At 43.0% G+C, this 27,508-nt stretch overlaps 1 protein-coding gene across 1 annotated transcript in view; it reads right to left on the reverse strand.

Annotated features, from left to right (window-relative positions):
• The window catches only part of LOC126412387 (myrosinase 1-like), a 139,915-nt gene that overhangs the window by 25,610 nt on the left and 86,797 nt on the right, over window positions 1-27,508 (reverse strand). Inside the window, exon 8 of the mRNA XM_050081964.1 lies at window positions 10,375-10,523. Within this exon, the coding sequence (XP_049937921.1) occupies window positions 10,375-10,523 (149 nt within the window). The remainder of the gene's footprint in view (window positions 1-10,374; window positions 10,524-27,508) is intronic.

Below are 27,508 nucleotides of genomic sequence, written 5' to 3' on the forward strand. Positions count from 1 at the left end.
TCTATTCTACAGTTGTAATTCATTTATGTTGCCGACTGGCTACCAGTTTCGGTACCCAGTACCATCCTCAGGCCACCTATATAGGATTCTGGGTTATTAAAAAGTATACAAATTGGTATTAAACTTGAGAGTCGGCACTCTTACACCCCTGTACAACATTAGAAGCGGAATCTTCCCAGACTGTGTAATCGGTTCTAGATTAGTGTGAATATTTAAACGCTTATACAAATGAGATGACACAATTGTGTCATCTGATTTGTATAAGTAAGTACACCTCGGTTTCATCCTGGATCTCCCATTTAAGTTCGATTCTCAGGTATATATGGAGAGCTTTGGCAGATCTGTTCGTTTGTAAGAGTGAGTTTAAAGTAGACTGGGGCGGCAGTGAGCATTTGGATAAAGGAGGGAGGTGTGCCATGGTAATCCATGCAGTTTTCTGAACCGCTGTGCCAAGGTGGTTAGTGGCTAACATAGTAGACTCGGGTTCGATTCCCAGCATAGTCACAAATTTTCGCTCACCGCGTTTCAGTCTATATACCCAAAATTCAAACAGATGGAACTGTCAATGTTATATTTCAAAACTGCCTCAAGTGACAAACGTTGTCTCGCGTACTGTTAAATATGGAAATGGATGTATGATTCTGTAACTGAACAAGCAAGTCCTGTACATACTATGGGCCCACACTACTTGCGTAAGCGACGATCGAAGGCCGTAGAGTTCAAAACTGGTAAGCAACCGTGGCCTACGAATAGTGATCAAAACATCCACGGTCGCAGGTTGGAACCCCATCAAGGCTTAAATTTTGAATAAGAATCGTCAGCAATATCGACCGAAGACTTCACTCATAAGGAGTCACCCTCATTCTGCCAACGGCCTAGTTACAGAGGACTGAGGAGAGGACAAATTTCTGCGCATTCTCTTGCCCTTGGCGTGGGAAATTATCCTTAAAGACGGAAGAATCAGCGATGATCAACGGAATGAGGATGCAGAAGGCAATGGAAAACATTGCATCAAAGACACGTAATGTGTATCCACAGGACATATGGATTGTATTTGAAAAAGTGTCGTAATGATCTCTCAATTGGAAAAAAATTTCAGACTATCCCTCATTCGGATCTCCGAGAGCGGACTGCCAAATGGGAGGTGACGGTGGGAAAAAGATTGAATAACCAACGAAAGGATAACGATCTACGGGTCGGGCTGTGGAATGTCAGAAGTTTGAACATATGAGGGAAGCTAGAAAATCTGAAAGGGGAAATGCAAACGCTCAATCCAGATATAAGTAGGGGGCGGAGGGGTCAGTGATTTGAAGTGGAAAGAAGACAAGGATATATAGTAATATAAGTACAGGGTAATACCAACAGTAATGTAAAATGGTGTAACAGCGGTAGGATTCCTTATGAATAGGAAGGTACTACAGAAAGTGATATTTCATTATTAGGGTGGTTCTCAGCAGAATCTACAGCAACCCAACACCGTCAACAATAGTTCAAATATACATGCCGACGTCGCAAGTCGAAGATTGAAGAGATAGAGAAAGTGTATGATGGAGGAGTAATTCAGTACGATAAAGCAGATAAAAATCTAATAGTCTTATGGGGCTGTAATACGGTTGTAGAGGAATTAGTAGAAGAAAGAGTTATGGGAGAACATGAACTTGGTACTAGGAATGAGAGAGGAGAATGACAGATTGAGTTCTGCAATAAATTTCAGTTAGTAATAGGGAATACCGAGTTAAAGACTCACAAGAGGAGGAGGTATACTTGGAAAAGGTGGGGAGATACGAGAAGATTTCAGTTGGATTAAACCATGGTCAGACAGAGATTTCGAAATCAGATGTTGGATTGTAAAGGGTACCCAGGGTCAGATAGACACTCAGATCACTATTTAGTAGTAACGAAAAGTAGAGTGAAGCTTAAGACATTAATCAGGAAGAAACCTAGTGCAAAGAAGTGTGATACGGAAGTACTAAGGAATAAAGAGATATGCTTTCACTTTTCTGAGGCTTTAGCTATCACGATAATAAATACCTCAGTAGGCAGTTCAGATGAAAAGAAATGGATGCCTCTAAAAGGAGCAAACACAGAAGTTAGACAGGAAAACATAGATACAAAGAAAGTAACTGTGAAGAAACCATAGCTACCAGAAGAAATACTTCAGTTGATCGGTGAAAGAAGTAAGTACAGAAATGTTCAGCGAAAGTCAGGAATACAAAAATACAAGTGAGTTAGGAATAAAATAGGTAGGGACTCCAAGAAAACTACGGTGAAATGTCTGCATGAAAAAAAAATATGACTACATCTATAAAGAAATGATTATCTGAAGGACTGACTCAGCAAATTTGGAAGACAAAAACAACCTGCGGTGAAATTAAAAGCAAGGGTTGTAACAGGAAGAATGTAATGGTAATCCCACTGTTAAATGCAGAGGAGAGAGCGGATAGATCGAAAGAGTACGCTAAGGCCTCTTTGGGAGGGAGGACATGCCTGATGTTACAAAAGAAGTCGATAATAGAAGAGATGCGGTATCCAGTATCAGAATCAGTATTTAAAAGAGTTTTGGAAGACTTAGGATCGAATAACGCACAAGGAATAGATAACATTCCATCGGAATTTTTAAAATCAATGAGGTAAGTGGCAGAATGGGTCTTGCGATATAGCATCAGACATTCGGTAAAAAACATCATCCACACAATTCCGAAGCCGGCCGGTGTGGCCGTGCGGTTCTAAGCGCGTCAGTTTGGAACCGCGTGACCGCTACGGTCGCAGGTTCGAATCCTGCCTCGGGAATGGATGTGTGTGATGTCCTTAGGTTAGTTAGGTTTAAGTAGTTCTAAGTTCTAGGGGACTGATGACCTCATTAGTTAAGTCCCATAGTACTCAGAGCCATTTGAACCATTTGAACCACACGATTCCGAAGACTGTAAGAGCCGGTATCTGCGAGAATTACCACACAATAAGCTTAACGGCTCATGCATCCAAGTTTCTAGCAAAAATAATACACAAGAGAATGTAAAAGAAAATTGATTATGTGTTAGATGACGATCAGTTTGTCTTTAGGAAAGACAAAGGCACCAGAGAGAACTTCCTGACGTGGAAGCTGATAGTGAAAGCAAGACTCAATACAAATCAAGAAACGTCCATAGGATTTGTCAACCTGGAAAAAGCGTTCGTCAATGTCAAATGGTGCCAAATGTTTGAAAGTCTGAGGGGAAAAGAGGTAATCCGTGGTGACAGACTGGTAATATACAACTTGTAGAAGAGCCTGGAGGCAATAACAAGAGTGGAAGACCAAAAAGGAAGTGCTCGTATTTAAAAGGGTGGAAGACGGGGATGTAGTCTCCCCCCCCCCCCCCCCCCCCTACTGTTCAGTCGGTGCCTCGAAGAAGCAATGACAGAAATAAAAGAAAGGTCCAAAAATGGGATTAAAATTCAAGGTGAACAGATATCGGTGATACAGTTCACTGATGACATTGCTATCCTCAGTGAACAAGAATTACCGGATCTGCTGAATGTAATGAACAGTCTAATGAGTACAGAAAATGAAGGAGAGTAAATCAAGGAGAGCGAAAATAATGAGAAGCGGCGTAAATGAGAACAGGGAGAAACTTAACATCGGGACTGATGGTCACGAAGTAAATAAAGTTAAGGAATTGTGTTAACTAGGTAACAAAATAACCATCGACCGACGGAGCAAGGAAGACATAAAAATGAGATTAGCATTGGCAAAAGGGCTAAGAGATCTCTATTAGTATCAAACATAGACCCTGAGGAAGAAACAGAAATTTGGGGAAAAACATTTTATGGTTGTGAAACAAGGACTTTGGGAAAATCGGAAAAGAGGAGAATCGAAGCATTTGAGGTATGGTAGTAAAGAAAAGTGCTGAAAATTAGGGGGTCTGGTAAGCTAAGGGATGAAGAGGTTCCGGAGAATCGGCGAGGAGAGGAAGATGTAGAAAACACTGACAAGAAGAAGGGACAGGATGGTAGGACACCTGTTAAGACATCATAGAATAACTTCCATGGTACTAGAGAGAGCTGTAAAGGGTAAAAACTGTACCGGAAAACAGGGATTGGAATAAATCCAGCAAATATTTCCGGACATATGTTACATGTGCTTCTTTGAGATGAATATATTGCAGTAGAGAATTTCTTGGTGGGCCGCATCAAACCCATCAGGCAAAATCGCCGTGAGTGTTGAGGCAATCATTCCATCGCCGCACCAGGCTGAAGATACTCGATGCGTGAAGCACATGTCCTGCCGCATGAAGAAATCAATAGGTGCCTGCTGCATATCCTCGTTGAACCCTTTTTAAGAGGCCGAATACGTGATAATCACATGGGGGTAAATCAGGACTTTAGGGCGGGTGTTCGAGTGTTTCTCACTGGAGTTGGCGTAACTTCAGCTGGCCTGCCATGTCGGCCAGCGTATTGTGTCGAATCGCGACCAGCATGGAACTTGGTGCACCATTCCACAATGGTGGTTTTCGCCAGACATATTGCCCCATACAAGTTCTTCATCCTCCGATGAATGCCTGCTGGTGTTTGTCCTGTTTGCTCGTACTTGGTAACAACGTCGCCAACTTAAAGGTCGGTGCTTTTATCCACGCATCGGAGCCGGGCAACGCTGCATTTACGCAGCAGAAACGCCCACAAACGAAAACTTTTTAATCCCCCCTTATATTTCTTAGCGAGGATGGTGATGTCATTACTACCGGAGTAGAGACCTGTTGGCAAGTTTTTGGGTCAGCTTACAGTCTAGTGGAGCAGATTAATGTGCTTTTAAAGCACTATAGCCTTATGCACCTGTGCTATCACCAAGTATCTAATGACGTCCGTGGGAACTGTGGCATAACATTTAACTTCCATTTTAACTGTAAACTGGAGTACTTACATAAGTCGACGGAAAAAATGGCAGTGCGCCAAGAAACATGTAGGCCTCTGGAGATGATAGTACTACTTCTTCACATACTATTCCTGTCGTCAGTAATAGGAAGCTTGTTTGCAACACGTTAGTTGGAAAATTATGTGTTCTTCCTTACAACCACAGCTACACATTGGCATCTCTTACTCCTGAAGGCGTTGAAGTGTTGGGTATGGTTAGTTAGATCAGCCGGATCGAAACTATGCATTTGTTAGTTTTACCGAAAGGAGAAATACTATTAACGATGCATACGATTCATGGGAAGACGTTGTTAACAGAGCTGTAGAGGAAGAAATACAAACAGCGCGCTTGGTTATCGCTTGGCTGCGTCAAAAATATCTTAGTGTCAATGAAGTAGAGAACGATAAGCGTCCCGAATCATTGCTTTCTGCAGTCACTGTAACACGTGAGTGGTGCAAACAGAGTGGAGGCAATTTCGAAAGATTGTTCCTTTTCTGCTTTTCAACAAATGTGCTAAATGGAGAACAGACACAAAACCACACCTTATGCTTTAATCTTGTCGAAATAGTTGACAGTTTTGGGAAATATATCTCAAGTAGCAATTTATCGTCATGAATCCATTTATCATCACCTAGCCACTAAAGCATAACTTAATCACAGCTAACACTTGGTTCAAGAATCACAAAAGAAGGCTGTATACGTGGAAGAGGCCTAGGGATACTGACAGGTTTCAGATAGATTAATAATGGTAAGACAGAGATTTGGGAACCAGGTTTTAAATTGTAAGACATTTCCAGGGGCAGATGTGGACTCTGACCACGATATATTGGTTATGAACTGTAGATTAAAACTGAAGAAACTGCAAAAACGTGGGAATTTAAGGAGATGGGATCTGGATAAACTGACTAAACCAGAGGTTGTACAGAGTTTCAGGGAGAGTATAAGGAAAAAATTGACAGAAATGGGGGAAAGAATTACAGTAGAAAAAGAATGGGTAGCTTTGAGGGATGAAGTAGTGAAGGCAGCAGAGGATCAAGTAGGTAAAAAGACGAGGGCTGGTAGAAATCCTTGGGTAACAGAAGAAATATTGAATTTAATTGATGAAACGAGAAAATAAAAAATTGCATTAAATGAAGCAGGCAAAAAGGAATTCAAACGTCTCAAAAATGAGATTGACAGGAAGTGCAAAATGGCTAAGCAGGGATGGCTGGATGATAAATGTCAGGTTTATCTCACTAGGTGTAAGATAGATACTGCCTACAGGAAAATTAAAGAGACCTTTGCAGAAAAGAGACCCACTTGTATGAATATCAAGAGCTCAGATGGAAACCCAGTTCTAAGCAAAGAAGGGAAAGTAGAAAGATTGAAGGAGTATATAGAGGGTCTATACAAGGGCGATGTACTTGAGGACAATATTATGGAAATGGAAGAGGATGTAGATGAAGATGAAATGGGAGATACGATACTGCGTGAAGAGTTTGACAGAGCACTGAAAGACCTAAGTCGAAACAGGGCCCCCGGAGTAGACAACATTCCATTAGAACTACTGACAGCCTTGGGAGACCCAGTCCTGACAAAACTCTACCATCTGGTGAGGAAGATGTATGAGACAGGCGAAATACCGTCAGACTACAAGAAGAATATAATAATTCCAATCCCAAAGATAGCAGGTGTTGACAGATGTGAAAATTACCAAATTATCAGTTTAATAAGTCACAGCTGAAAATACTAACGTGAATTCTTTAGAGACGAATGGAAAAACAGGTAGAAGCCGACCTTGGGGAAGTTCAGTTTGGATATCCTAGAAATATTGGAACACGTAAGAAGAAAGACTAAGGAAAGGCAAACCCATGATTCTAGCATTTGTACACTTAGAGAAAGCTTTTGACAATGTTGATTGGAATACTCTCTTTCACATTCGAAGGGTGGCAGGGGTAAAATACAGGGAGCGAAAGGCTATTTACAATTTGTACAGAAACCAGATGGCAGTTATAAGATTCGAAGGGTATGAAAGGGAAGCAGTGGTTGGTAAGGAAGTGAGACAGGGTTGTAGCCTCTCCCCGATGTTATTCAATCTGTATATTGAGCTAGGGAGAGAAGGAAACGTAGTAGGTGAATATGGATTGGGGGACAGAAATGAAAGAGGAAGCCGCCTGGTAGAATTTTGCACAGAGCACAACATAATCATAACTAACACTTGGTTTAAGAATCATGAAAGAAGGTTGTATACATGGAAGAACCCTGGAGATACTAAAAGGTATCAGATAGATTATATAATGGTAAGACAGAGATTTAGGAACCAGGTTTTAAATTGTAAGACATTTCCAGGGGCAGATGTGGACTCTGACCACAATCTATTGGTTATGACCTGTAGATTAAAACTGAAGAAACTGCAAAAAGGTGGGAATTTAAGGAGATGGGACCTGGATAAACTAAAAGAACCAGAGGTTGTACAGAGATTCAGGGAGAGCATAAGGGAGCAATTGACAGGAATGGGGGAAATAAATACAGTAGAAGAAGAATGGGTAGCTTTGAGGGATGAAGTAGTGAAGGCAGCAGAGGATCAAGTAGGCAAAAAGACGAGGGCTAGTAGAAATCCTTGGGTAACAGAAGAAATATTGAATTTAATTGATGAAAGGAGAAAATATAAAAATGCAGTAAGTGAAACAGGCAAAAAGGAATACAAACGTCTCAAAAATGAGATCGACAGGAAGTGCAAAATGGCTAAGCAGGGATGGCTAGAGGACAAATGTAAGGATGTAGAGGCCTATCTCACTAGGGGTAAGATAGATACTGCCTACAGGAAAATTAAAGAGACCTTTGGAGATAAGAGAACGACTTGTATGAATATCAAGAGCTCAGATGGAAACCCAGTGCTAAGCAAAGAAGGGAAAGCAGAAAGGTGGAAGGAGTATATAGAGGGTCTATACAAGGGCGATGTACTTGAGGACAATATTATGGAAATGGAAGAGGATGTAGATGAAGATGAAATGGGAGATACGATACTGCGTGAAGAGTTTGACAGAGCACTGAAAGACCTGAGTCGAAACAAGGCCCCCGGAGTAGACAATATTCCATTGGAACTACTGACGGCCGTGGGAGAGCCAGTCCTGACAAAACTCTACCATCTGGTGAGCAAGATGTATGAAACAGGCGAAATACCCTCAGACTTCAAGAAAAATATAATAATTCCAATCCCAAAGAAAGCAGGTGTTGACAGATGTGAAAATTACCGAACTATCAGCTTAATAAGTCACAGCTGCAAAATACTAACACGAATTCTTTACAGACGAATGGAAAAACTAGTAGAAGCCAACCTCGGCGAAGATCAGTTTGGATTCCGTAGAAACACTGGAACACGTGAGGCAATACTGACCTTACGACTTATCTTAGAAGAAAGATTAAGGAAAGGCAAACCTACGTTTCTAGCATTTGTAGACTTAGAGAAAGTTTTTGACAATGTTGACTGGAATACTCTCTTTCAAATTCTAAAGGTGGCAGGGGTAAAATACAGGGAGCGAAAGGCTATTTACAATTTGTACAGAAACCAGATGGCAGTTAAGAGAGTCGAGGGACATGAAAGGGAAGCAGTGGTTGGGAAGGGAGTAAGACAGGGTTGTAGCCTCTCCCCGATGTTGTTCAATCTGTATATTGAGCAAGCAGTAAAGGAAACAAAAGAAAAATTCGGAGTAGGTATTAAAATTCATGGAGAAGAAATAAAAACTTTGAGGTTCGCCGATGACATTGTAATTCTGTCAGAGACAGCAAAGGACTTGGAAGAGCAGTTGAATGGAATGGACAGTGTCTTGAAAGGAGGATATAAGATGAACATCAACAAAAGCAAAACAAGGATAATGGAATGTAGTCTAATTAAGTCGGGTGATGCTGAGGGAATTAGATTAGGAAATGAGGCACTTAAAGTAGTAAAGGACTTTTGCTATTTGGGGAGCAAAATAACTGATGATGGTCGAAGTAGGGAGGATATAAAATGTAGGCTGGCAATGGCAAGGAAAGCGTTTCTGAAGAAGAGAAATTTGTTAACATCCAGTATTGATTTAAGTGTCAGGAAGTCATTTCTGAAAGTATTCGTATGGAGTGTAGCCATGTATGGAAGTGAAACATGGACGATAAATAGTTTAGACAAGAAGAGAATAGAAGCTTTCGAAATGTGGTGCTACAGAAGAATGCTGAAGATTAGATGGGTAGATCACGTAACTAATGAGGAAGTATTGAATAGGATTGGGGAGAAGAGAAGTTTGTGGCACAACTTGACCAGAAGAAGGGATCGGTTGGTAGGGCATGTTCTGAGGCATCAAGGGATCACCAATTTAGGCAGCGTGGAGGGTAAAAATCGTAGAGGGAGACCAAGAGATGAATACACTAAGCAGATTCAGAAGGATGTAGGTTGCAGTAGGTACTGGGAGATGAAAAAGCTTGCACAGGATAGAGTAGCATGGAGAGCTGCATCAAACCAGTCTCAGGACTGAAGACCACAACAACAACAACATTGAGCTAGCAGTAAAGGAAACAAAAGAAAAGTTCGGAGTAGGCATTAAAATCCATGGAGAAGAAAAAAAAAAACATTGAGGTTCGCCGAAGACATTGTAATTCTGTCAGAGACAGCAAAGGACTTGGAAGATCAGTTGAACGGAATGAACAGTGTCTTGAAAGGAGGATATAAGATGAACATCAACAAAAGCAAAACAAGGATAATGGAATGTAGTCTAATTAAGTCGGGTGATGCTGAGGGAATTAGATTAGGAAATGAGGCACTTAAAGTAGTAAAGGACTTTTGCTATTTGGGGAGCAAAATAACTGATGATGGTCGAAGTAGGGAGGATATAAAATGTAGGCTGGCAATGGCAAGGAAAGCGTTTCTGAAGAAGAGAAATTTGTTAACATCCAGTATTGATTTAAGTGTCAGGAAGTCATTTCTGAAAGTATTCGTATGGAGTGTAGCCATGTATGGAAGTGAAACATGGCCGATAAATAGTTTAGACAAGAAGAGAATAGAAGCTTTCGAAATGTGGTGCTACAGATGAATGCTGAAGATTACATGGGTAGATCACATAACTAATGAGGAGATATTGAATAGGATTGGGGAGAAGAGGAGTTTGTGGCACAACTTAAGAAGGGATCGGTTGGTAGGACATGTTCTGAGGCATCACCAATTTGTTATTGGAGGGCAGCGTGGAGGGTAAAAATCGTAGAGGGAGACCAAGAGATGAATACACTAAGCAGATTCAAAAGGGCGTAGGTTGCAGTAGGTACTGGGAGATGAAGAAACTTGCACAGGATAGAGTAGCATGGAGAGCTGGATCAAACCAGTCTCAGGACTGAAGACCACAATATTAACGACAGCCACTAAAGAACTTTTCGATGAGCAGTCCTGATCACATCGCAGTCACAGCGTGTGTGCAGGGCTAAAATAACAGGACCATTAAGTCAGATCCTATAAGTTTTGTGAGAGATACAGTCGGATTACTCACAACAAGCCAGTCGGAGGCGCTCGTCGGCCACGAGGGGTCGAAAGACGTGACGTAGCCGCCGTCTCGCACCCTGGAGGGATCCTCACCCGTCAGCCCGTCCTCCGCGAGCCTCGTCGAGTAGTGGTTCAGCCCGAAGAAGTCGAACGTTCCTGGAAAAGGAAGAATGTATGTTACAACATCCTTATGCGATTTATGAGACATCGGTTTGCACTTGCCTTAGTAATGAAAAATTCATGTAAATGTTTCCAAAAAAAATGCGAGGTGTAGTCATAGAGCCACCACTTCCAAAAATAGAGATTCATAAGTGAGTTTCTCTTTGTTCGCAGGTACATGTCTGTAAGCCTGAAATATACAAAAACTCCCGCGCCATTATACCATAGAAAGCAGGCAGAGGAGCCAAAAGCTCAAATGGTTCAAATGGCTCTGCACACTATGGGGCTTAACATCTGAGGTCATCAGTCCCCTAGACTTAGAACTACTTAAACCTAACTAACCTAAGGACATAACACACTTCCATGCCCAAGGCAGGATTCGAACCTGTGACCGTAGCAGCAGCGCGGTTCCGTACTGAAGTGCCTTGAACCGCTCGGCCACAGCAGCCGGTGGAGCCAAAAAAAAACATACTTTTGATAAAGTGGAGTATTCTACAGTAACTCATTTCTACATTTGAATTGGGGAAACGTTGCAACAATGTATGCTCGGTTCGTGGAAGTGTAAGACAATAACGCACCATCATATGACGCGGTGGTTAGGTGCTGCAGACGCTTCTAGAGTGGTAAAACAAGTAGTAGACCATCCCTCTCTGAAGAACCGCGAACCGGACGAGGAGATCCTGGTGTCTGAAGATCAGGGCATCACGGTGGAGACGATAGTGGAAAAATACTTGCGGATAAATTTTCAACGTCTTACTAGTTATTTTGTAGTTATTTTTAAGACTAAAAAGATCGCCGCCCGCTGGGTATCATCCCGCTCACACCCATTGAAAAAGCCCGCCGAAAGGAGACGGTAGCGGAAATTTTGTTGCCGTGTCACGCCAGTCCAAGAGACATCTTGAGCCGCCTAATCACAGTGGACGAGCGCTTCAAGTATCACTATGACTTCGAGACGAAGTAGCAAAGAAAGCAGTGGAAACATGTGGTACTACCTTTACCGAAAAAGGCGAAGACCGAGCCATCGTCGGGCAAGCTGGATATTTTCTGGGACACACGTGTGAACGTGGCAGAATATACTCTTCAGCGCCATAGCAGCATACGAACGGAATGTTCTAGTTAGGTTAAGGTATGCTGTCATAATGAAGTGAGAGAGAGGCTGTCCAAGGTGCGGTTTTCTGCGCGACAAAACCGCCATCTCATTCTGCATAGGACTCTGTGACACACGCTGTTTTACTTCACCCAACGTAGTCTTCTGACGCCCTGTGACTTCATCTTCTTCCCTCGATGAAAAAAACAAACGCGTGGCAGGAATTTCTACGATTATTAGGAGGTAATTTCCAGTTTGGGCGTTTCTTGAACAGCCGAAGTACAGTCTTCTACGGCCAAGGTCTCGGAGTAGTCATCCATCGTTGGAAAAGAAAAGGTGTCCCATTGAAGAGTTAATACGTAAAGAAGAGCTTCTCTTCTTCAGCAATGAGTGTAGAAGTAATAATAGATGAAAATCTAAATTGGTCTGAGCATATAACTGCAGTTAACGAAAAGGCTGACACCATCTCTCCATGACCTACAAAAATATAAAAAGCTCTCCCTTCTTGACATCAAAAACGGACTTGTATACAAACTCTAATACTTCATTATTGATGACAGAGGTGCTATCCTGCAACGATTTTCTCTGGAAAGCTAACGACGCCTGGAACCGTTCATGAAACCCTGTGTTCGTTATATCTGTGGTGTTCACCTCTTTGATCATATTTCACCACCATAAGCACAGCTATCCTGGCTGTGTGCAGACAAGCGCAGAGATTTCCATACCGTCTGTCTTCTCTATTGTGTTATCAGTAAACATTGTCCTTCATATCGCTCCTTGACCTTAACGCTTTTGTCTAAACAACACGGCAGGAAGTCCAGCTCGCTTAAGAGCAAAATCCGTTCCATCGTTCAGCCACTTCCTCGAAGTCCTTCTCATTACTAGGAACCCAACTCTGGAATAACCTCTAGCATTACATTAGAGAACTGAATAACATCTACAGCTTCAGCAGACGGATAATGACATACCTACTAAAGCAGCAATAAGGATTACTATTTTCGCCGGCCGCTGGAGCCGAGCGCTTCTAGGCGCTTCAGTCCGGAATCGCGCTCCTGCTATGGTAGCAGGTTCAAATCCTGCCACTGGCATGGATGTGTGTGATGTACTTGGGTTGGTTAGGTATAAGTAGTTCTATGTCTAGGGGACGGATGACATCAGATGTTAAGTCCAATAGTGCTTAGAGCCATTTGAACCATTTTTGAACCATTACTATTTTCCCTGTACGCATACGTTACCCTGTAAATCAACCAGATTTCCTCATTTCCCAGTATTCTTAACTTTTCCTTTCTGCAGAGCTCCCTCTATGAGAAAACATCTATTTTTACACCTATACATTTTTCTTATGCCTGCCACTATCATTATTGCCATTATTGTTTTTTTTTTCTTTCTCAGACGTTATGTCTGGTTAAAAATGGAAAGTGACGCGGACCTTGATCAAGCGTGACTTCCTTTTGTGCTACATTGCATTTAGGAACTTTCGGGCAATTGAACATGTATCAATAACTACAGATTTCTGTAGTTGTATATATACGTTTGGATTAGCTCTATGGCGTTGATGTACTGGTGGATATTGTGTGGTATGACTCCTGTAGTTGATAGTATAATTGGTATAATGTCAACTTTATCCTGATGCCACATGTCCTTCACTTCTTCAGCCAGTTGGATGTATTTTTCAATTTTTTCACCTGTTTCTTTCTGTATGTTGTATTGGGTATGGATATTTCGATTAGTTGTGTTAATTTCTTCTTTTTATTGGTGAGTATGATGTCAGGTTTGTTATGTGGTGTTGTTTTATCTGTTATAATGGTTCTGTTTCAGTATAATTTGTATTCATCATTCTCCAGTACATTTTGTGGTGCATACTTGTATGTGGGAACGTGTTGTTTTATTAGTTTATGTTGTATGGCAAGTTGTTGATGTATTATTTTTACTACATTGTCAAGTCTTATGGTGTATTCTGTATTTGCTAGTATTGTACATCCGCTTGTGATGTGATCTACTGTTTCTATTTGTTGTTTGCAAAGTCTGCATTTATTTGTTGTGATAGTGGGATCTTTAATAACATGCTTGCTGTAATATCTTGTGTTTATTGTTTGATCCTGTATTGCAATCATGAATCCTTCCATCTCACTGTATATATTGCCTTTTCCTAGCCATGTGTTGGATGCGTCTTGATCGATGTGTGGCTGTGTTAGATGATACAGGTGCTTGCCATGTAGTGTTTTCTTTTTCCAATTTTCTTTCTTCGTATCTGTTGATGTTATGTGATCTAAAGTGTTGTAGGAGTGGTTATTAAATTGCAATAGTTAGCCGATGTATTTATATGAGTGATTGCTTTGTGTATTTTGCTAATTTCTGCTCGTTCTATAAAGAATTTTCTTAAATTGTCTACCTGTCCATAATGTAGGTTTTTTATGTCGATAAATCCCCTTCCTCCTTCATTTCTGCTTAATGTGAATCTTTCTGTTGCTAAATGTATGTGATGTATTCTAGATTTGTGGCATTGTGATCGTGTAAGTGTATTGAGTGCTTCTAGGTCTGTGTTACTCCGTTTGACTACTCCAAATGAGTGGGTCAATATTGGTATAGCATAAGTATTTATAGCTTTTGTCTTGTTTCTTGCTGTCAATTCTGTTTTCAGAATTTTTGTTAGTTTTTGTCTATATTTTTCTTTTAGTTCTTCTTTAATATTTGTGTTATCTATTCCTATTTTTTGCTGTACCCTAGATATTTATAGGCATCTGTTTTTTCCATCGCTTCTATGCAGTCGTTGTGGTTATCCAATATGTAGTCTTCTTGTTTAGTGTGTTTTCCCTTGACTATGCTACTTTTCTTACATTTTTCTGTTCCAAAGATCATATTTATACCATTGCTGAATACTTCTGTTATCTTTAGTAATTGGTTGAGTTGTTGATTTGTTGCTGCCAGTAGTTTTAGATCATCCATGTATAGCAAATGTGTGATTTTGTGTTGGTATGTTCCAGTAATATTGTATCCATAATTTGTATTATTTAGCATGTTGGATAGTTGGTTCAGAGCAAGGCAGAACCAAAAAGGACTTAATGAGTCTCCTTGGTATTTTCCACGCTTAATCCGTATTGGCTGTGATGTGATATTATTTGAATTTGTTTGGATATTGAGTGTGGTTTTCCAATTTTTCATTACTATGTTTAGGAACTGTATCAATTTAGGATCTACTTTGTATATTTCCAATATTTGCAGTAACCATGAGCGGGGCACACTATCTAAAGCTTTTTGGTAATCAATGTATGCGTAGTGTAGCGACCTTTGTTTAGTTTTAGCTTGATATGTCACCTCCGCATCTGTTATCAGTTGCTCTTTACATCCTCGTGCTCCTTTGCAACAGCCATTTTGTTCTTCATTTATAATTTTGTTCTGTATTGTATGTGTCATTAATTTCTGTGTAATGACTGAAGTCAATATTTTGTATATTGTTGGTAGGCATGTTATGGGGCGATATTTTGCTAGGTTTACTGCGCCTTATTTCAAATAAGTTATTCCACGTGTAACTGTATCAGGGAATGTGTATGGGTCTGCAATGTAACTGTTAAATAATTTAGTTAGATGTGAATGTGTTGAGGTGAACTTCTTTGGCCAGGGCTTTCCAATTGTGCGTACAATTAATTGCTCGAGTGACTTCATGTTGCAAAGTTATCACTTCAGGCATTTGTGGTATCATCTAGTATGTGTCTGTTTCTGCTTGTATCCACCGTGCATGTCTGTTTTGTTGTACCGGGTTTGACCATATGTTGCTCCAGAAGTGTTCCATGTCTGTTATGTTTGGTGGACTGTCTATTTTAATGTGTGTGGTATCTATTGTCTGGTAAAATTTCTTTTGGTTTGTGTTGAATGTTTGGTTTTGTTTCCTTCTATTTTCACTTTTTTTTTGTATCTTCTAAGTTGTTTGGCCAATGCTTGTAATTTCTGCTTCTTTTCATCTAATTGCTCTATCGCTTCTTGTTGTGAGATTTTACCTAAACTTGTTCGTTTTTTGTCTGATATTTCATTTCTTATAAATTGTGTTAGCTGTCCGATGTCTTTTCTCAGTTTTTCTATTCTGATCTGTAGCCTGTGTTGCCATGCTGGTTTTGTGGGTTTCCACTGTGTGTTGGTTGGTTCTGATCTCTGCCTAGTGTATATATTTAGTGTAGTGAGTGCTCCTATATAAACCAGTAGTTGTAACTCTTCCATAGTAGTATTTTCATTTATTCTGTTGTGTATGATTGTGTTGATAGTTGTTATTGTTGTTTCGACTTGTGGGTTATTTGGTGGTGTATGCAAGAAAGGTCTAATGTCTGTATTTGTGTCTTTGTATTCTATATATGTCAGCTGAAATTTTTCTTCTATATCTAACATGTCTGTCACTTCATGTTCTATTTGTGCTTGTTCTGGTGGTTGTCTTACGATTTCGTTTTCCTCTGATTGTTTAATTGATGCGTGTTGTTCTTTGTTTACATGCTCTGGGATGTTGGAGTCCTTTACTGTATTTTCTTCTTCTTCTGCATGCACATTATTTTGTTCCAGTATTTGTTGTACTTGTTTTTTGATGTTTTCTAATTCTGACTGGGGTATCCCGTTATTATTGATTATTACACGGATCTGATCAGTTAGTTGTTGTTCTGTTAAAAATTTTAATTCTGGGTATCTGGTAATAAATGTTGTGTATACCTGTGATCTGTATCCAGTTGTGTTAGTTCCTAAGTTTGTTGCTTGGTAATAACAGAACATGAGGTGTCTGTTAACTTCATCTGACCATCTCATCCTCTGTCTTTGTTTTCCTTCTAGAGTGGTTGCAGGAAGCATATCCTGCAAAACACCTCTATTTTGATTTAAATCACTTTCCGTGTGGCTAACAGTGTCGTTACCATTGTGGACGGGCATAGGGTTCAAGCGTTGTCCCCGACCATGACAGCGCTTGTCCGAGGCTTCATTAGTTCTGTCCTGAACCAACTAATCACACTAAAAGGTGGGGTAGCCCTATTAGTGATTTGTTCTTTTCGTCGCCTTTTACGACTGGCAGAACATACCGGGGGCCTATTATTATTATTATTACAATTATTATTATTATTAGTGTCAGCAGCTGCAGTAGTTCAACTACTGCCAGCATTAGCATTATTAGCTCAGTCAGAATAACTTACTCACACTAGCATTTTCGGATATTCAGATCATTTTAATACTATTTTTCATATAGAAATTGTTGTTTGTTTCGTAACTATGGTGTAAAAAGGTACTGTAAATGTAAAATCCTGCTCTGATATGAGAGGGACGTAATGGTTCCAGTCAGATCAGATTAAATAAATAATTACATAAAAAAGAAACAAATTAGTTAAAATGTCTATGATCATCACCAGGTTTCTTGCTCCCTGCACGATTTTATCGAAGAGGTAATTATGACACAATCACCAATAATACACCACTGGCCATTAAAATTGCTACACCACGAAGATGATGTGCTACAGACGAGAAATTTAACCGACAGGAAGAAGATGCTGTGATATGCAAATGATTAGCTTTTCAGAGCATTCACACAAGGTTGGCGCCGGTGGCGACACCCACAACGTGCTGACACGAGGGAAGTTTCCAACCGATTTCTCATACACAAACAGCAGTTGACCGGCGTTGCCTAGTGAAACGTTGTTGTTATGCCTCGCGTAAGGAGAAGAAATGCGTACCATCATGTTTTCGACTTTGATAAATGTCGGATTGTAGCCTATCGCGATTGCGGTTTATCGTATCGCGACATTGCTGCTCGCGTTGGTCGTGATCCAATGACTGTTAGCAGAACATGGAAACGCTGGGTTCAGGAGGGTAATACGGAACGCCGTGCTGGATCCCAACGGCCTCGTATCACTAGCAGTCGAGATGACAAGCATCTTACCCACATGGCTGTAACGGATCGTGCAGCCACGTCTCAATCCCTGAGTCAACATATGGGGACGTTTGCAAGACCACAACCATCTGCACGAACAGTTCGACGACGTTTGCAGCAGCATGGACTATCAGCTAGTAGACGATGGTTGCGGTTACCCTTGATACTGCATCACAGACAGGAGCGCCTGCGATGATGTGCTCATGGACGAACCTGGGTGCACGAATGGCAGACATCATTTTTTCGGATGTATCCAGGTTCTGTTTACAGCATCATGATGGTCGCATCCTTGTTCGGCGACATCGCGGTGAACGCACATTGGAAGCGTTTATTCGTCATCGCCATACTGGCGTATCACCCGGCGTGATGGTATGGGTTGCCATTGGTTTCACGTCTCGGTCATCTCTTGTTCGCATTGACGGCACTTGAAACAGTGGACGTTACATCTCAGATGTGTTACGACCCGTGGCTCTACCCTTCAATCGATCCCTGCGAATACCTGCATTTCAGCAGGATAATGCACGACTGCGTGTTGCAGGTTCTGTACAGGCCTTTCTGGATACAGAAAATGTTCGACTGCTGCCCTGGCCAGCACATTCTCTAGATCTCTCACCAATTGAAAACGTCTGGTCAACGGTGGCCGAACAACTGGCTCCGCACAATACGCCAGTCATTACTCTTGATGAACTGTGGTATCGTGTTGAAGTTGCATGGGCAGCTGTACCTGCACACGCCATCCAAGCTCTGTTTGACTCAATGCCCAGGCGTATCAAGGCCGTTATTACGGCTAGAGGTGATTGTTCTGGGTACTGATTTCTCAGGATCTATGCACCCAAATTGCGTGAAAATGTAAGCACATGTCAGTTCTAGTATAATATATTTGTCCAAAGAATACCCGTTTATCATCTGCATTTCTTCTTGGTGTAGCAGTTTTAATTGCCAGTAGTGTAGTATATTTATTAAATTATGGAATTAACCTCTACGATTGCAGCTTCTTTGCTTTATCATTCTTTCGATATTCCTGAGTAGAAGTTTGGTCTTGGCGTAGCCTATTTATTAGGGAAAAATGTTATATCTTGGAACACTTTTCAGACATCTGCCTCTAGCTAGGGCGGTAACAGAAGTTTAATTCATTGTCTCTTTCCATTCCGAAGTGACAGCATTCACTTTATGTGTGTTGCAGTCTGTTTTTGAAATTATAAAAATTACTCTGGAACAGTAAGATCATCAGGGCTTAGTTAGAATCGGGATTCACCACTGAAGGCAAGTCTGCTTCAATCAATGACATAGCAGTCCGAAGACGTATCGGGAGACTCCCTGAGCATCGGTGGGATACCAACCTGACTGCCGGCCGCCATACGGCGCGACATCCGCGAGTGACGGTCTGGGTGCCATTTCTTTTCATAGAAGGATCCCTTCGATTGTCATCCGTCGTAACCTTACAGCATAGTGGTATGTCGGGCTACGCCCCGTTTTGTTGCCCTTCATGGTAAGCCATTCTGGGCTTACATTTCAGCAAGATAATGCGCGTCTGCACAAGGCCAGAGTTTCTCCTGCTTGTCTTCGCGCTTGCCAATCCCTGCCTTGCCCAGCCAAGTCGCCGAATCTCTCCGCCAACTGAGTATGTTTGGAGCATTATGGGCAGGGCCCTCCTCAGGAGCATATCCAACAACTCTGTCAGGCAGTGCCATAAGGGCCAGAGGTGGGCCAATGCATTATTGATTTGCTCAATTTATGCAGCTCTTTCTCTTGAATAAATCATCCAATTTTTCTGAAAAATCGCCCCATTCAAATAATTTTTCGTGGTTCGTTGTTTATTTTAATTCCAGCTGCTAAGCTTCAAATCGGATACGCCACATTACCTAAATTTAGCTAACATGTAATATTTCAGGCTTAGGTTAACTGTCTGTAACTCAAGTTAGTGTACGATACAATTACAGTCTCATTCGAATTATACAGGTCGTATTGTAATTAATATAGGCAAGAATGTCAGAGTGAACGTGCGCCCACAAATGTGGTGTTTGCGTGATAATTTCTAATGTGTCGTTGTTAAATTTCAGAGTTCGCAAGATTGATTGTCCTAAAAGAAGTTGAACGCAGTACAGTGCGATGCTTAATACAGTGAAATGCTCTTCTTAGCATTAACTACAAAGACATTTATACATAGGTTGGAACTTAAATAGTGGCAACACTGCTGTGGAAACACTACGCAATGAAATCTACTATTGTCGCTGATAGCAGACGTTGCTGACATACCTAGCTTATCTCCGAGAAAATGGACTTGCCCGTCCCATGTCACAGGCACGCGCACTATCGAGGGAAACACAGTCACTTGTGAGCGAGCGGTCTAATGTAACGGTGTCACTATGTTTTCGAAACAGGAACAACGCAGTTGGATCAAGATTGAATGTGCCAGACGTCGTACAGCACGACAGTGTCATCAACGTCTTCAAGAGGCGTGCGTGGAATCGGCATTGCCGTACAGAACAGTGGCACGTTGGGTTAAAGCCTTCAACGAAGGTGGGCAAACTGTGGCAGGTGCATGCTGTTGCCGTTAATGGACAGTGATAGACGCCATACGATTGGTGAGCTCACCCACGAAATCGAATTAGCGCATACGACTGTGCTTCGCGTCCTGAAGGAACGCCTGGGCATCAGAAAAAATGTAACACGTTGGGTTCCGCATGACGACGGAAATGCAGAAATGGATGCGTTGCGACACTGCTCAGACGCACTTGGAGCGCGATGAGCGCGAAGGAGAGGCTTTCTTACGCCGTATCGTAACACTGGATGAGACGTGGGCCACATCGTACGAGCTGAAACAGAAGCGCCAATCCAACGAATAGCGTCATTATGGATCTAAGCGAAAGTTGAAAGTGCGTCAGAGCCCCAGTATGGTTAAAGTTACGCTGATTCTCGTGTAAGACTGTGATGGTGTTTCCTAACACATTACGTTCCTCCACGGCAGACCGTCAATGCACAGTGTTACTGATCGTTTTTGAGGCATCACCGGTGACCAGCTTTGCTGAAGAAGCGGCGACACTTTATATGCAACCCACCAATCATTTTGCGCGATAATGCGCAGGCACATACAGCGCAAGCTGTGGTTCCTCTCTTCAGCCGATGGGACTGGGAAGTATTGTACCATTACTCCCCGAACTGAAGTCCTTGTGTCTTTGATTTGATTCCGAAGATGAAGGAACCACTTCGTGGCATTCGCGTCAGAACTGTACGAGATTCGACGGGCAGTAGACTGCTCCATTCGCACCATCAACAGTACAGGCGCTGCTAACGGTATACTACGCCATCGACATCGCTGACAACGGGTTCTACACAGCCCTGGTGACTACGTTGAAGGACAGCTATGCCTACCTGAACAAGAAGTGTAATACTGCTTCAACGCGTTACATGTTACAGTTTACCGTATAATCGTATTAATTAAAGATGGTATTCCACGTATCATCCTTATTTTAGGGTGTACTACTGCACTCGTCCCTGCAATAAACTATGAGTACCTTCAAATACCACCACATCACCTCATGAAGCTTTACAATACTCTACATTTCACTGCTCTGGTATTTCAACCGATTCAACACGGGTGCTGTGCGCTTCGCTTTTGAGATGACCAGAGACAGAAACGTGCAGAATACTGAAGTGCTCTTGTAGACCTAGGTGCAGGCCTCACTCTCCCAGTCCATCTAGGACCATATAGGCCCATTACATGTCGTATTATGTTAGCAGCAAAATGTCCTGGTACGCATCCATATATATATATATATATATATATATATATATATATATATATATATATATATATATATACTGCATTTGGCTACAATGGGCCGTGGGCGAAATTACAGCTCAATTAGCTCAATCAGCTGAGTCGAAACGTTTACGTTCCTAAAACATTTGTAAGAACTAGGATAACATTTCATACTGAAAGTCAATGGTCAGCGCCACCAAACACTTTGGGTACGTGGATCGACGATGAGTCGCTGCTTTCAGCAGAGGTCTGTGGTATTGCCTCACACCCGTAGATCAGGTTTTGGACGTCCGCGGAGTACAGACGCTCGTCATGATCGACGCACTCTGCGAGCTGTGGCCGACCGAACATCATCGAGGGACGATATTTGGGAACAATTTGTACTTGATGTGTCACCCAGGAGCACAGTGAATCGCCTATTTGCAGTAGGACTATGATCACTCGCGCCTCTCACCAGGCTACTTGCTACTCACACCTCGACACCGCTAAGCATGGCTACTTTGGTGTCATGAAAGAGTAGAATGACAGTAGTCTCCAGTGATGAGAGAAGATTCTGTCTGTGAGCGAATGATTGATTTACATGTGCACGGCATGGACTTGGTGAGCGGCCTATTCCAGAGTGTATACGCCCATGACACGCAGGTCCCACCTCTGGCTTCGTGTTGTGGGGGCCATCACTTACAACTCGCGGTCATATTTGGTGTTTCTGCAGCGTCTACTGGGTAGTAGCCGATACACTGCGTGGCTGGTAATCCCGTGCTATTGTCATTTCTTCGACAGGAAGGTGATAGGCTTTTACAAGAGGACAATACGGCTTTGGCGACGCAACATGCCTTTCGGTGGTGTACAACAGCTGCCCTAGCCAGCTAGATCACCAGATCTCTCGCCAATTGAAGACGTATGGGACATAGTGAAGTGGGAACTTTCTCATTCCCCAGACCCTACAAGAACCATAGCTGAATTCAAGCTAAGATTCAAGATGCTTGGGACAATTTATCGCAGTATTCCATTCGGCAGCTCTGTTATCGTTTGCATGAAGAATACACGCTTATGTTGCTGCCAGAGGTGGATACACAGTGGATTGATCCGACTATCCGGGCAGCCTTCATTGTCACATGAGTGCTTCATTTGGTCTAAAGTTATCATACACTTCTACAAAGGTGGACACCCGTCACATCACTTGTCGGCAAAATGGCCTTGTTCCTGAAGATATCGCTTTTTTCCAGCAGTTTATATTTTAAGTGCGCTGAGGAAGTGATATTAGCCGCCTCCTTTTAGATTTATTCACTATGTGATAACCTGCGTGACAGGGAAGCAATAAAAATTAGCACTGAGCTGTGTCTACAAAACGTTCATCACAAATAGTCAAATGAAAAGTGAGAGATTTATTGCGTTTTACCTTTATCGCAGAGTTCCTTTTATAGCCCTATACAAGAGCCATCCTTCCAATTTAGCTTACCGATTGCAGTGATTTACTGATAAGCTGCCGTCGCGCACCTCTGTTTCTTTAACAGACTGGAGCAAAATTCGAAGTGAAATACAACATTTTGTCTCCCTATACTTCACTGTTACGAATGTAATTCCGTTAAAATGTTAGAGTTTACGTGCAGACGATGTTATTTCCATATGTTCCTTTACATTAAGAGCAACTCCACGAAAGCAGCGACTGCCGGGTTAAAGGCTCTTACAACGTGGAGAAAGTATCGAAGTTGCTTAAAGATGCTTAATTTCGAGAATTGGTTTCGTGTATTCGCATGTGCGTTTTACAAATTCCTATTTTGTCTTTTTCTTGGCATTGAAGGTGAAGAAGTATGGCGATAAGAAAGTGGTGGTTCCAGCTTTCATGGTAGCCGGTAGAACTTTTTAAAGATATCTTCAATCGTGTTTCACAAAATCTCTGTCCATTATAAGTATCCATGTAGGTATGTTCCACATCACCTTATGAACCATTCGATCCATTTCAACTAAAACTTGGTAGACACAGCACTTAGTATCAGCAAATAAATATTGTGGAGGTAAAATCCACCAAACTCCCATTATGAAGATAAGGTGATGAAGGACAGAGAATGGGGTGGAGGAGATGGACAAAGAGAAGGGAGGATAAGGAGGTGGACATAAGGTGGGGAGGGCGCGGATAATCACAGAGTGGTGGGGGGAGGTACATATAAAGGGGGGGGGAGGAAGAAATGGACAAGGAGGAACAGGTGGAATGGATAGAGAGAGGGGGGAGGCGGAAGTGGTTGAGAGAGGAGAGAAGACATTCACAGAGAGCGAGGTGGAAGGACAAGATACAGAGGTACAGAGGGGAAAAGGATATGGACAGATTGTAGGGAAGAGGAGATGGACATACAGTGGGGGAAGGAGGAGAAGGACAGAGAGAGGAAGTCAGACTGGCTAACAGAAGACTGGAATAAATACACTCCTGGAAATTGAAATAAGAACACCGTGAATTCATTGTCCCAGGAAGGGGAAACTTTATTGACACACTCCTGGGGTCAGATACATCACGTGATCACACTGACAGAACCACAGGCACATAGACACAGGCAACAGAGCATGCACAATGTCGGCACTAGTACAGTGTATATCCACCTTTCGCAGCAATGCAGGCTGCTATTCTCCCATGGAGACGGTCGTAGAGATGCTGGATGTAGTCCTGTGGAACGGCTTGCCATGCCATTTCCACCTGGCGCCTCAGTTGGACCAGCGTTCGTGCTGTACGTGCAGACCGCGTGAGACGACGCTTCATCCAGTCCCAAACATGCTCAATGGGGGACAGATCCGGAGATCTTGCTGGCCAGGGTGGTTGACTTACACCTTCTAGAGCACGTTGGGTGGCACGGGATACATGCGGACGTGCATTGTCCTGTTGGAACAGCAAGTTACCTTGCCGGTCTAGGAATGGTAGAACGATGGGTTCGATGACGGTTTGGATGTACCGTGCACTATTCAGTGTCCCCTCGACGATCACCAGTGGTGTACGGCCAGTGTAGGAGATCGCTCCCCACACCATGATGCCGGGTGTTGGCCCTGTGTGCCTCGGTCGTATGCAGTCCTGATTGTGGCGCTCACCTGCACGGCGCCAAACACGCATACGACCATCATTGGCACCAAGGAAGAAGCGACTCTCATCGCTGAAGACGACACGTCTCCATTCGTCCCTCCATTCACGCCTGTCGCGACACCACTGGAGGCGGGCTGCACGATGTTGGGGCGTGAGCGGAAGACGGCCTAACGGTGTGTGGGACCGTAGCCCAGCTTCATGGAGACGGTTGCGAATGGTCCTCGCCGATACCCCAGGAGCAACAGTGTCCCTAATTTGCTGGGAAGTGGCGGTGCGGTCCCCTACGGCACTGCGTAGGATCCTACGGTCTTGGCGTGCATCCGTGCGTCGCTACGGTCCGGTCCCAGGTCGACGGGCACGTGCACCTTCCGCCGACCACTGGCGACAACATCGATGTACTGTGGAGACCTCACGCCCCACGTGTTGAGCAATTCGGCGGTACGTCCACCCGGCCTCCCGCATGCCCACTATACGCCCTCGCTCAAAGTCCGTCAACTGCACATACGGTTCACGCCCACGCTGTCGCGGCATGCTACCAGTGTTAAAGACTGCGATGGAGCTCCGTATGCCACGGCAAACTGGCTGACACTGACGCGGCGGTGCACAAATGCTGCGCAGCTAGCGCCATTCGACGGCCAACACCGCGGTTCCTGGTGTGTCCGCTGTGCCGTGCGTGTGATCATTGCTTGTACAGCCCTCTCGCAGTGTCCGGAGCAAGTATGGTGGGTCTGACACACCGGTGTCAAAGTGTTCTTTTTTCCATTTCCAGGAGTGTATTTTTTTATTTACCGTATGGTCTTTAGGTAAAATACTAAATATAATACAATAACACATTTAATTTAAAACTAGTCGTCTAAATTTTAATATAATCAATCGTTCGCTGCCATTGGGACATCGTCGAAATCTCCACAGTAGACCCAGTGAAACATTTTGTAACAGTGTGAAGAATGGTTCGCCTGGCTGCCCCACACTCGGAATTTGGAGATGGAGTGTTAGGCCGCCTATGAAGAGAATCCATGCATCTGCCATGATTAATGCGTATTCTGTTAAGCATTGTCAATTTTCTGCGCCACTGGTCAAAGGCAGTGGGTTTCCTTCTTATGCAGGGCAAGTTCTCGCAATGTGTAGACCAAGCCTCTGTCCAGCTTCGTTCCCATTTGTCTGTTAAGTTGAACTGAGACGTGTGTGGTTCCATGGTTGTTTTCATGGATGGTTTTCTTGATCGAAGCCAGTTTCTTTCTAGGATAGCCGCAGCTTAATGGGTAGGGAGTTGCGGGTTGCCTTCTGTGAGTTTAAACTTCTTAGTGTACCACTGATAATTCTCATTTTGTTCAGATATGCGTCGAGTTTGCGTCTGTGCGTTATAGAGCCATACAGGGGCACCATAATCCTCAGTAGAGTAGACAAGTCCAGGTGCTGAACGGCACAGAGTTTCAGCAGCGAAGCCCCAGGTTGTTCCACATAGGTTTCTTCCTGTTTCGTATCTCCGCAGCGGTTTTTTCCAGATGCTTCCTGTAGAACAGTGTCCGGCCCAATGTTACGCCTAAATATTTTAAGTACAGATCATGGTGAAGTAGCCCGCCAGCAAGATAGTCCTGGAGCTGTCTATTCGCCTTTCTGTTGCACAGCCGTCTCTATCTTGGTCCGGTAATAAATAAAAACACAGTTTCAAAATGGTTCAAATGGCTCTGAGTACTATGGGACTCAACTGCTGAGGTCATAAGTCCCCTAGAACTTAGAACTACTTAAACCTAACTAACCTAAGGACAACATACACATCCATGCCCAAGGCAGGATTCGAACCTGCGACGTAGCGGTCGCGCGGTTCCAGACTGTAGCGCCAGAACCGCTCGGCCACTAGCGGCCGGCAACACAGTTTCAACTGATTTGTCCTTTTAAAGGCAAGTCAGGTAATGCACAAAACAAAAGACAAAAGACAACAGATTTCTACTTCATGCGATTAATTTGTACTAATTTCGCAAGCTTTCCATTGACGAGTTCTTCTACATTCTTAATTTGGATTTTTCACTATTTGAATAAAATTACTTGACTTTTCAGCTGCATTTTATACCATTCGGAATTCGTATCCATTTTTTGCACACTCGTGAAACTTCTTGAAATTGGTGGAATGCATCATAATGACTGCAGTCAGAGCAGATTTAGGGCACATTCGACACAAGCTGCGATGGGCGCCAAAGGCGCCACAACTTTTAACATTTCAGTACAGGACTTAACATAATTAGTAGCGGCAGCTTGGGGCACCAAGCTAAGAAGTGGACCAGAATTGTCCAAGTGCAAGATTTTTATACATTAGTATAATAAGTAGTAGCGAAAACTGATGGCCTTTGGTGAGCCAGCCATGACAAAATTCTTCCATTGGTGAACAAGATGTATGAGATAGGCGAAATACCCTCCGACTTCAAGTAGAATATAATACACACATCAAAAAAAGTTTTGCGTCACCCCGGGTCCCAGAACTCATGAAGACAGACGTTGACTGTGGATATCGTATCACAGACACAGTTCCTTAGACTGTTCAGAGATGTTACTAAACGCGCCCAAAGATGTAAATAACCATGCACGAGCAGCGCCTATTAGACAGCAACGCCACCATGTTGAATAATGCTTTTCGTACAGCCACAGGACGTCGTGATACGACTTAAACTGTGCGCAATAGGTTGCATGATGCGCAACTTCACTCTAGACGTCCAAGGCGAGGTCCATCTTTGCAACCACGACACCATGCAGTGCTGTGCAGATGGGCCCAACTACATGGACCGCTCAGGACTGGCATCACGTTGTCTTCACCGATGAGAGTCGCATATGCCTACAAGCGGACAATCGTCGGAGGCATGTTTGGAGGCAACTCAGTCAGGCTTATCGCCTTAGACACACCGTCCAGCGAGTGCAGCAAGGTGGAGGTTCCCTGCTGTTTTGGGGTGGCATTAAGAGAGGCCGACGTACGCTGCTGGTGGTCATGGAAGGCGCCTTAACGCCTGTACGATACGTTAATGCCATCCTCCGATCGATAGTGCAACCATATCGGCAGCATATTAACAAGGCATTCGTCTTCATAGGCGACAACTGGCACCCCCATCGAAAAAATCTTGTGAATGACTTCCTTCAGGATAACGACATCGCTCGACTAGAATGGTCAGTATGTTCTCCAGACATTAAC

Source organism: Schistocerca serialis, chromosome 7 (assembly GCF_023864345.2).
Source record: "Schistocerca serialis cubense isolate TAMUIC-IGC-003099 chromosome 7, iqSchSeri2.2, whole genome shotgun sequence".
In the NCBI taxonomy this organism is placed as follows: Eukaryota; Metazoa; Arthropoda; class Insecta; order Orthoptera; family Acrididae; genus Schistocerca; species Schistocerca serialis.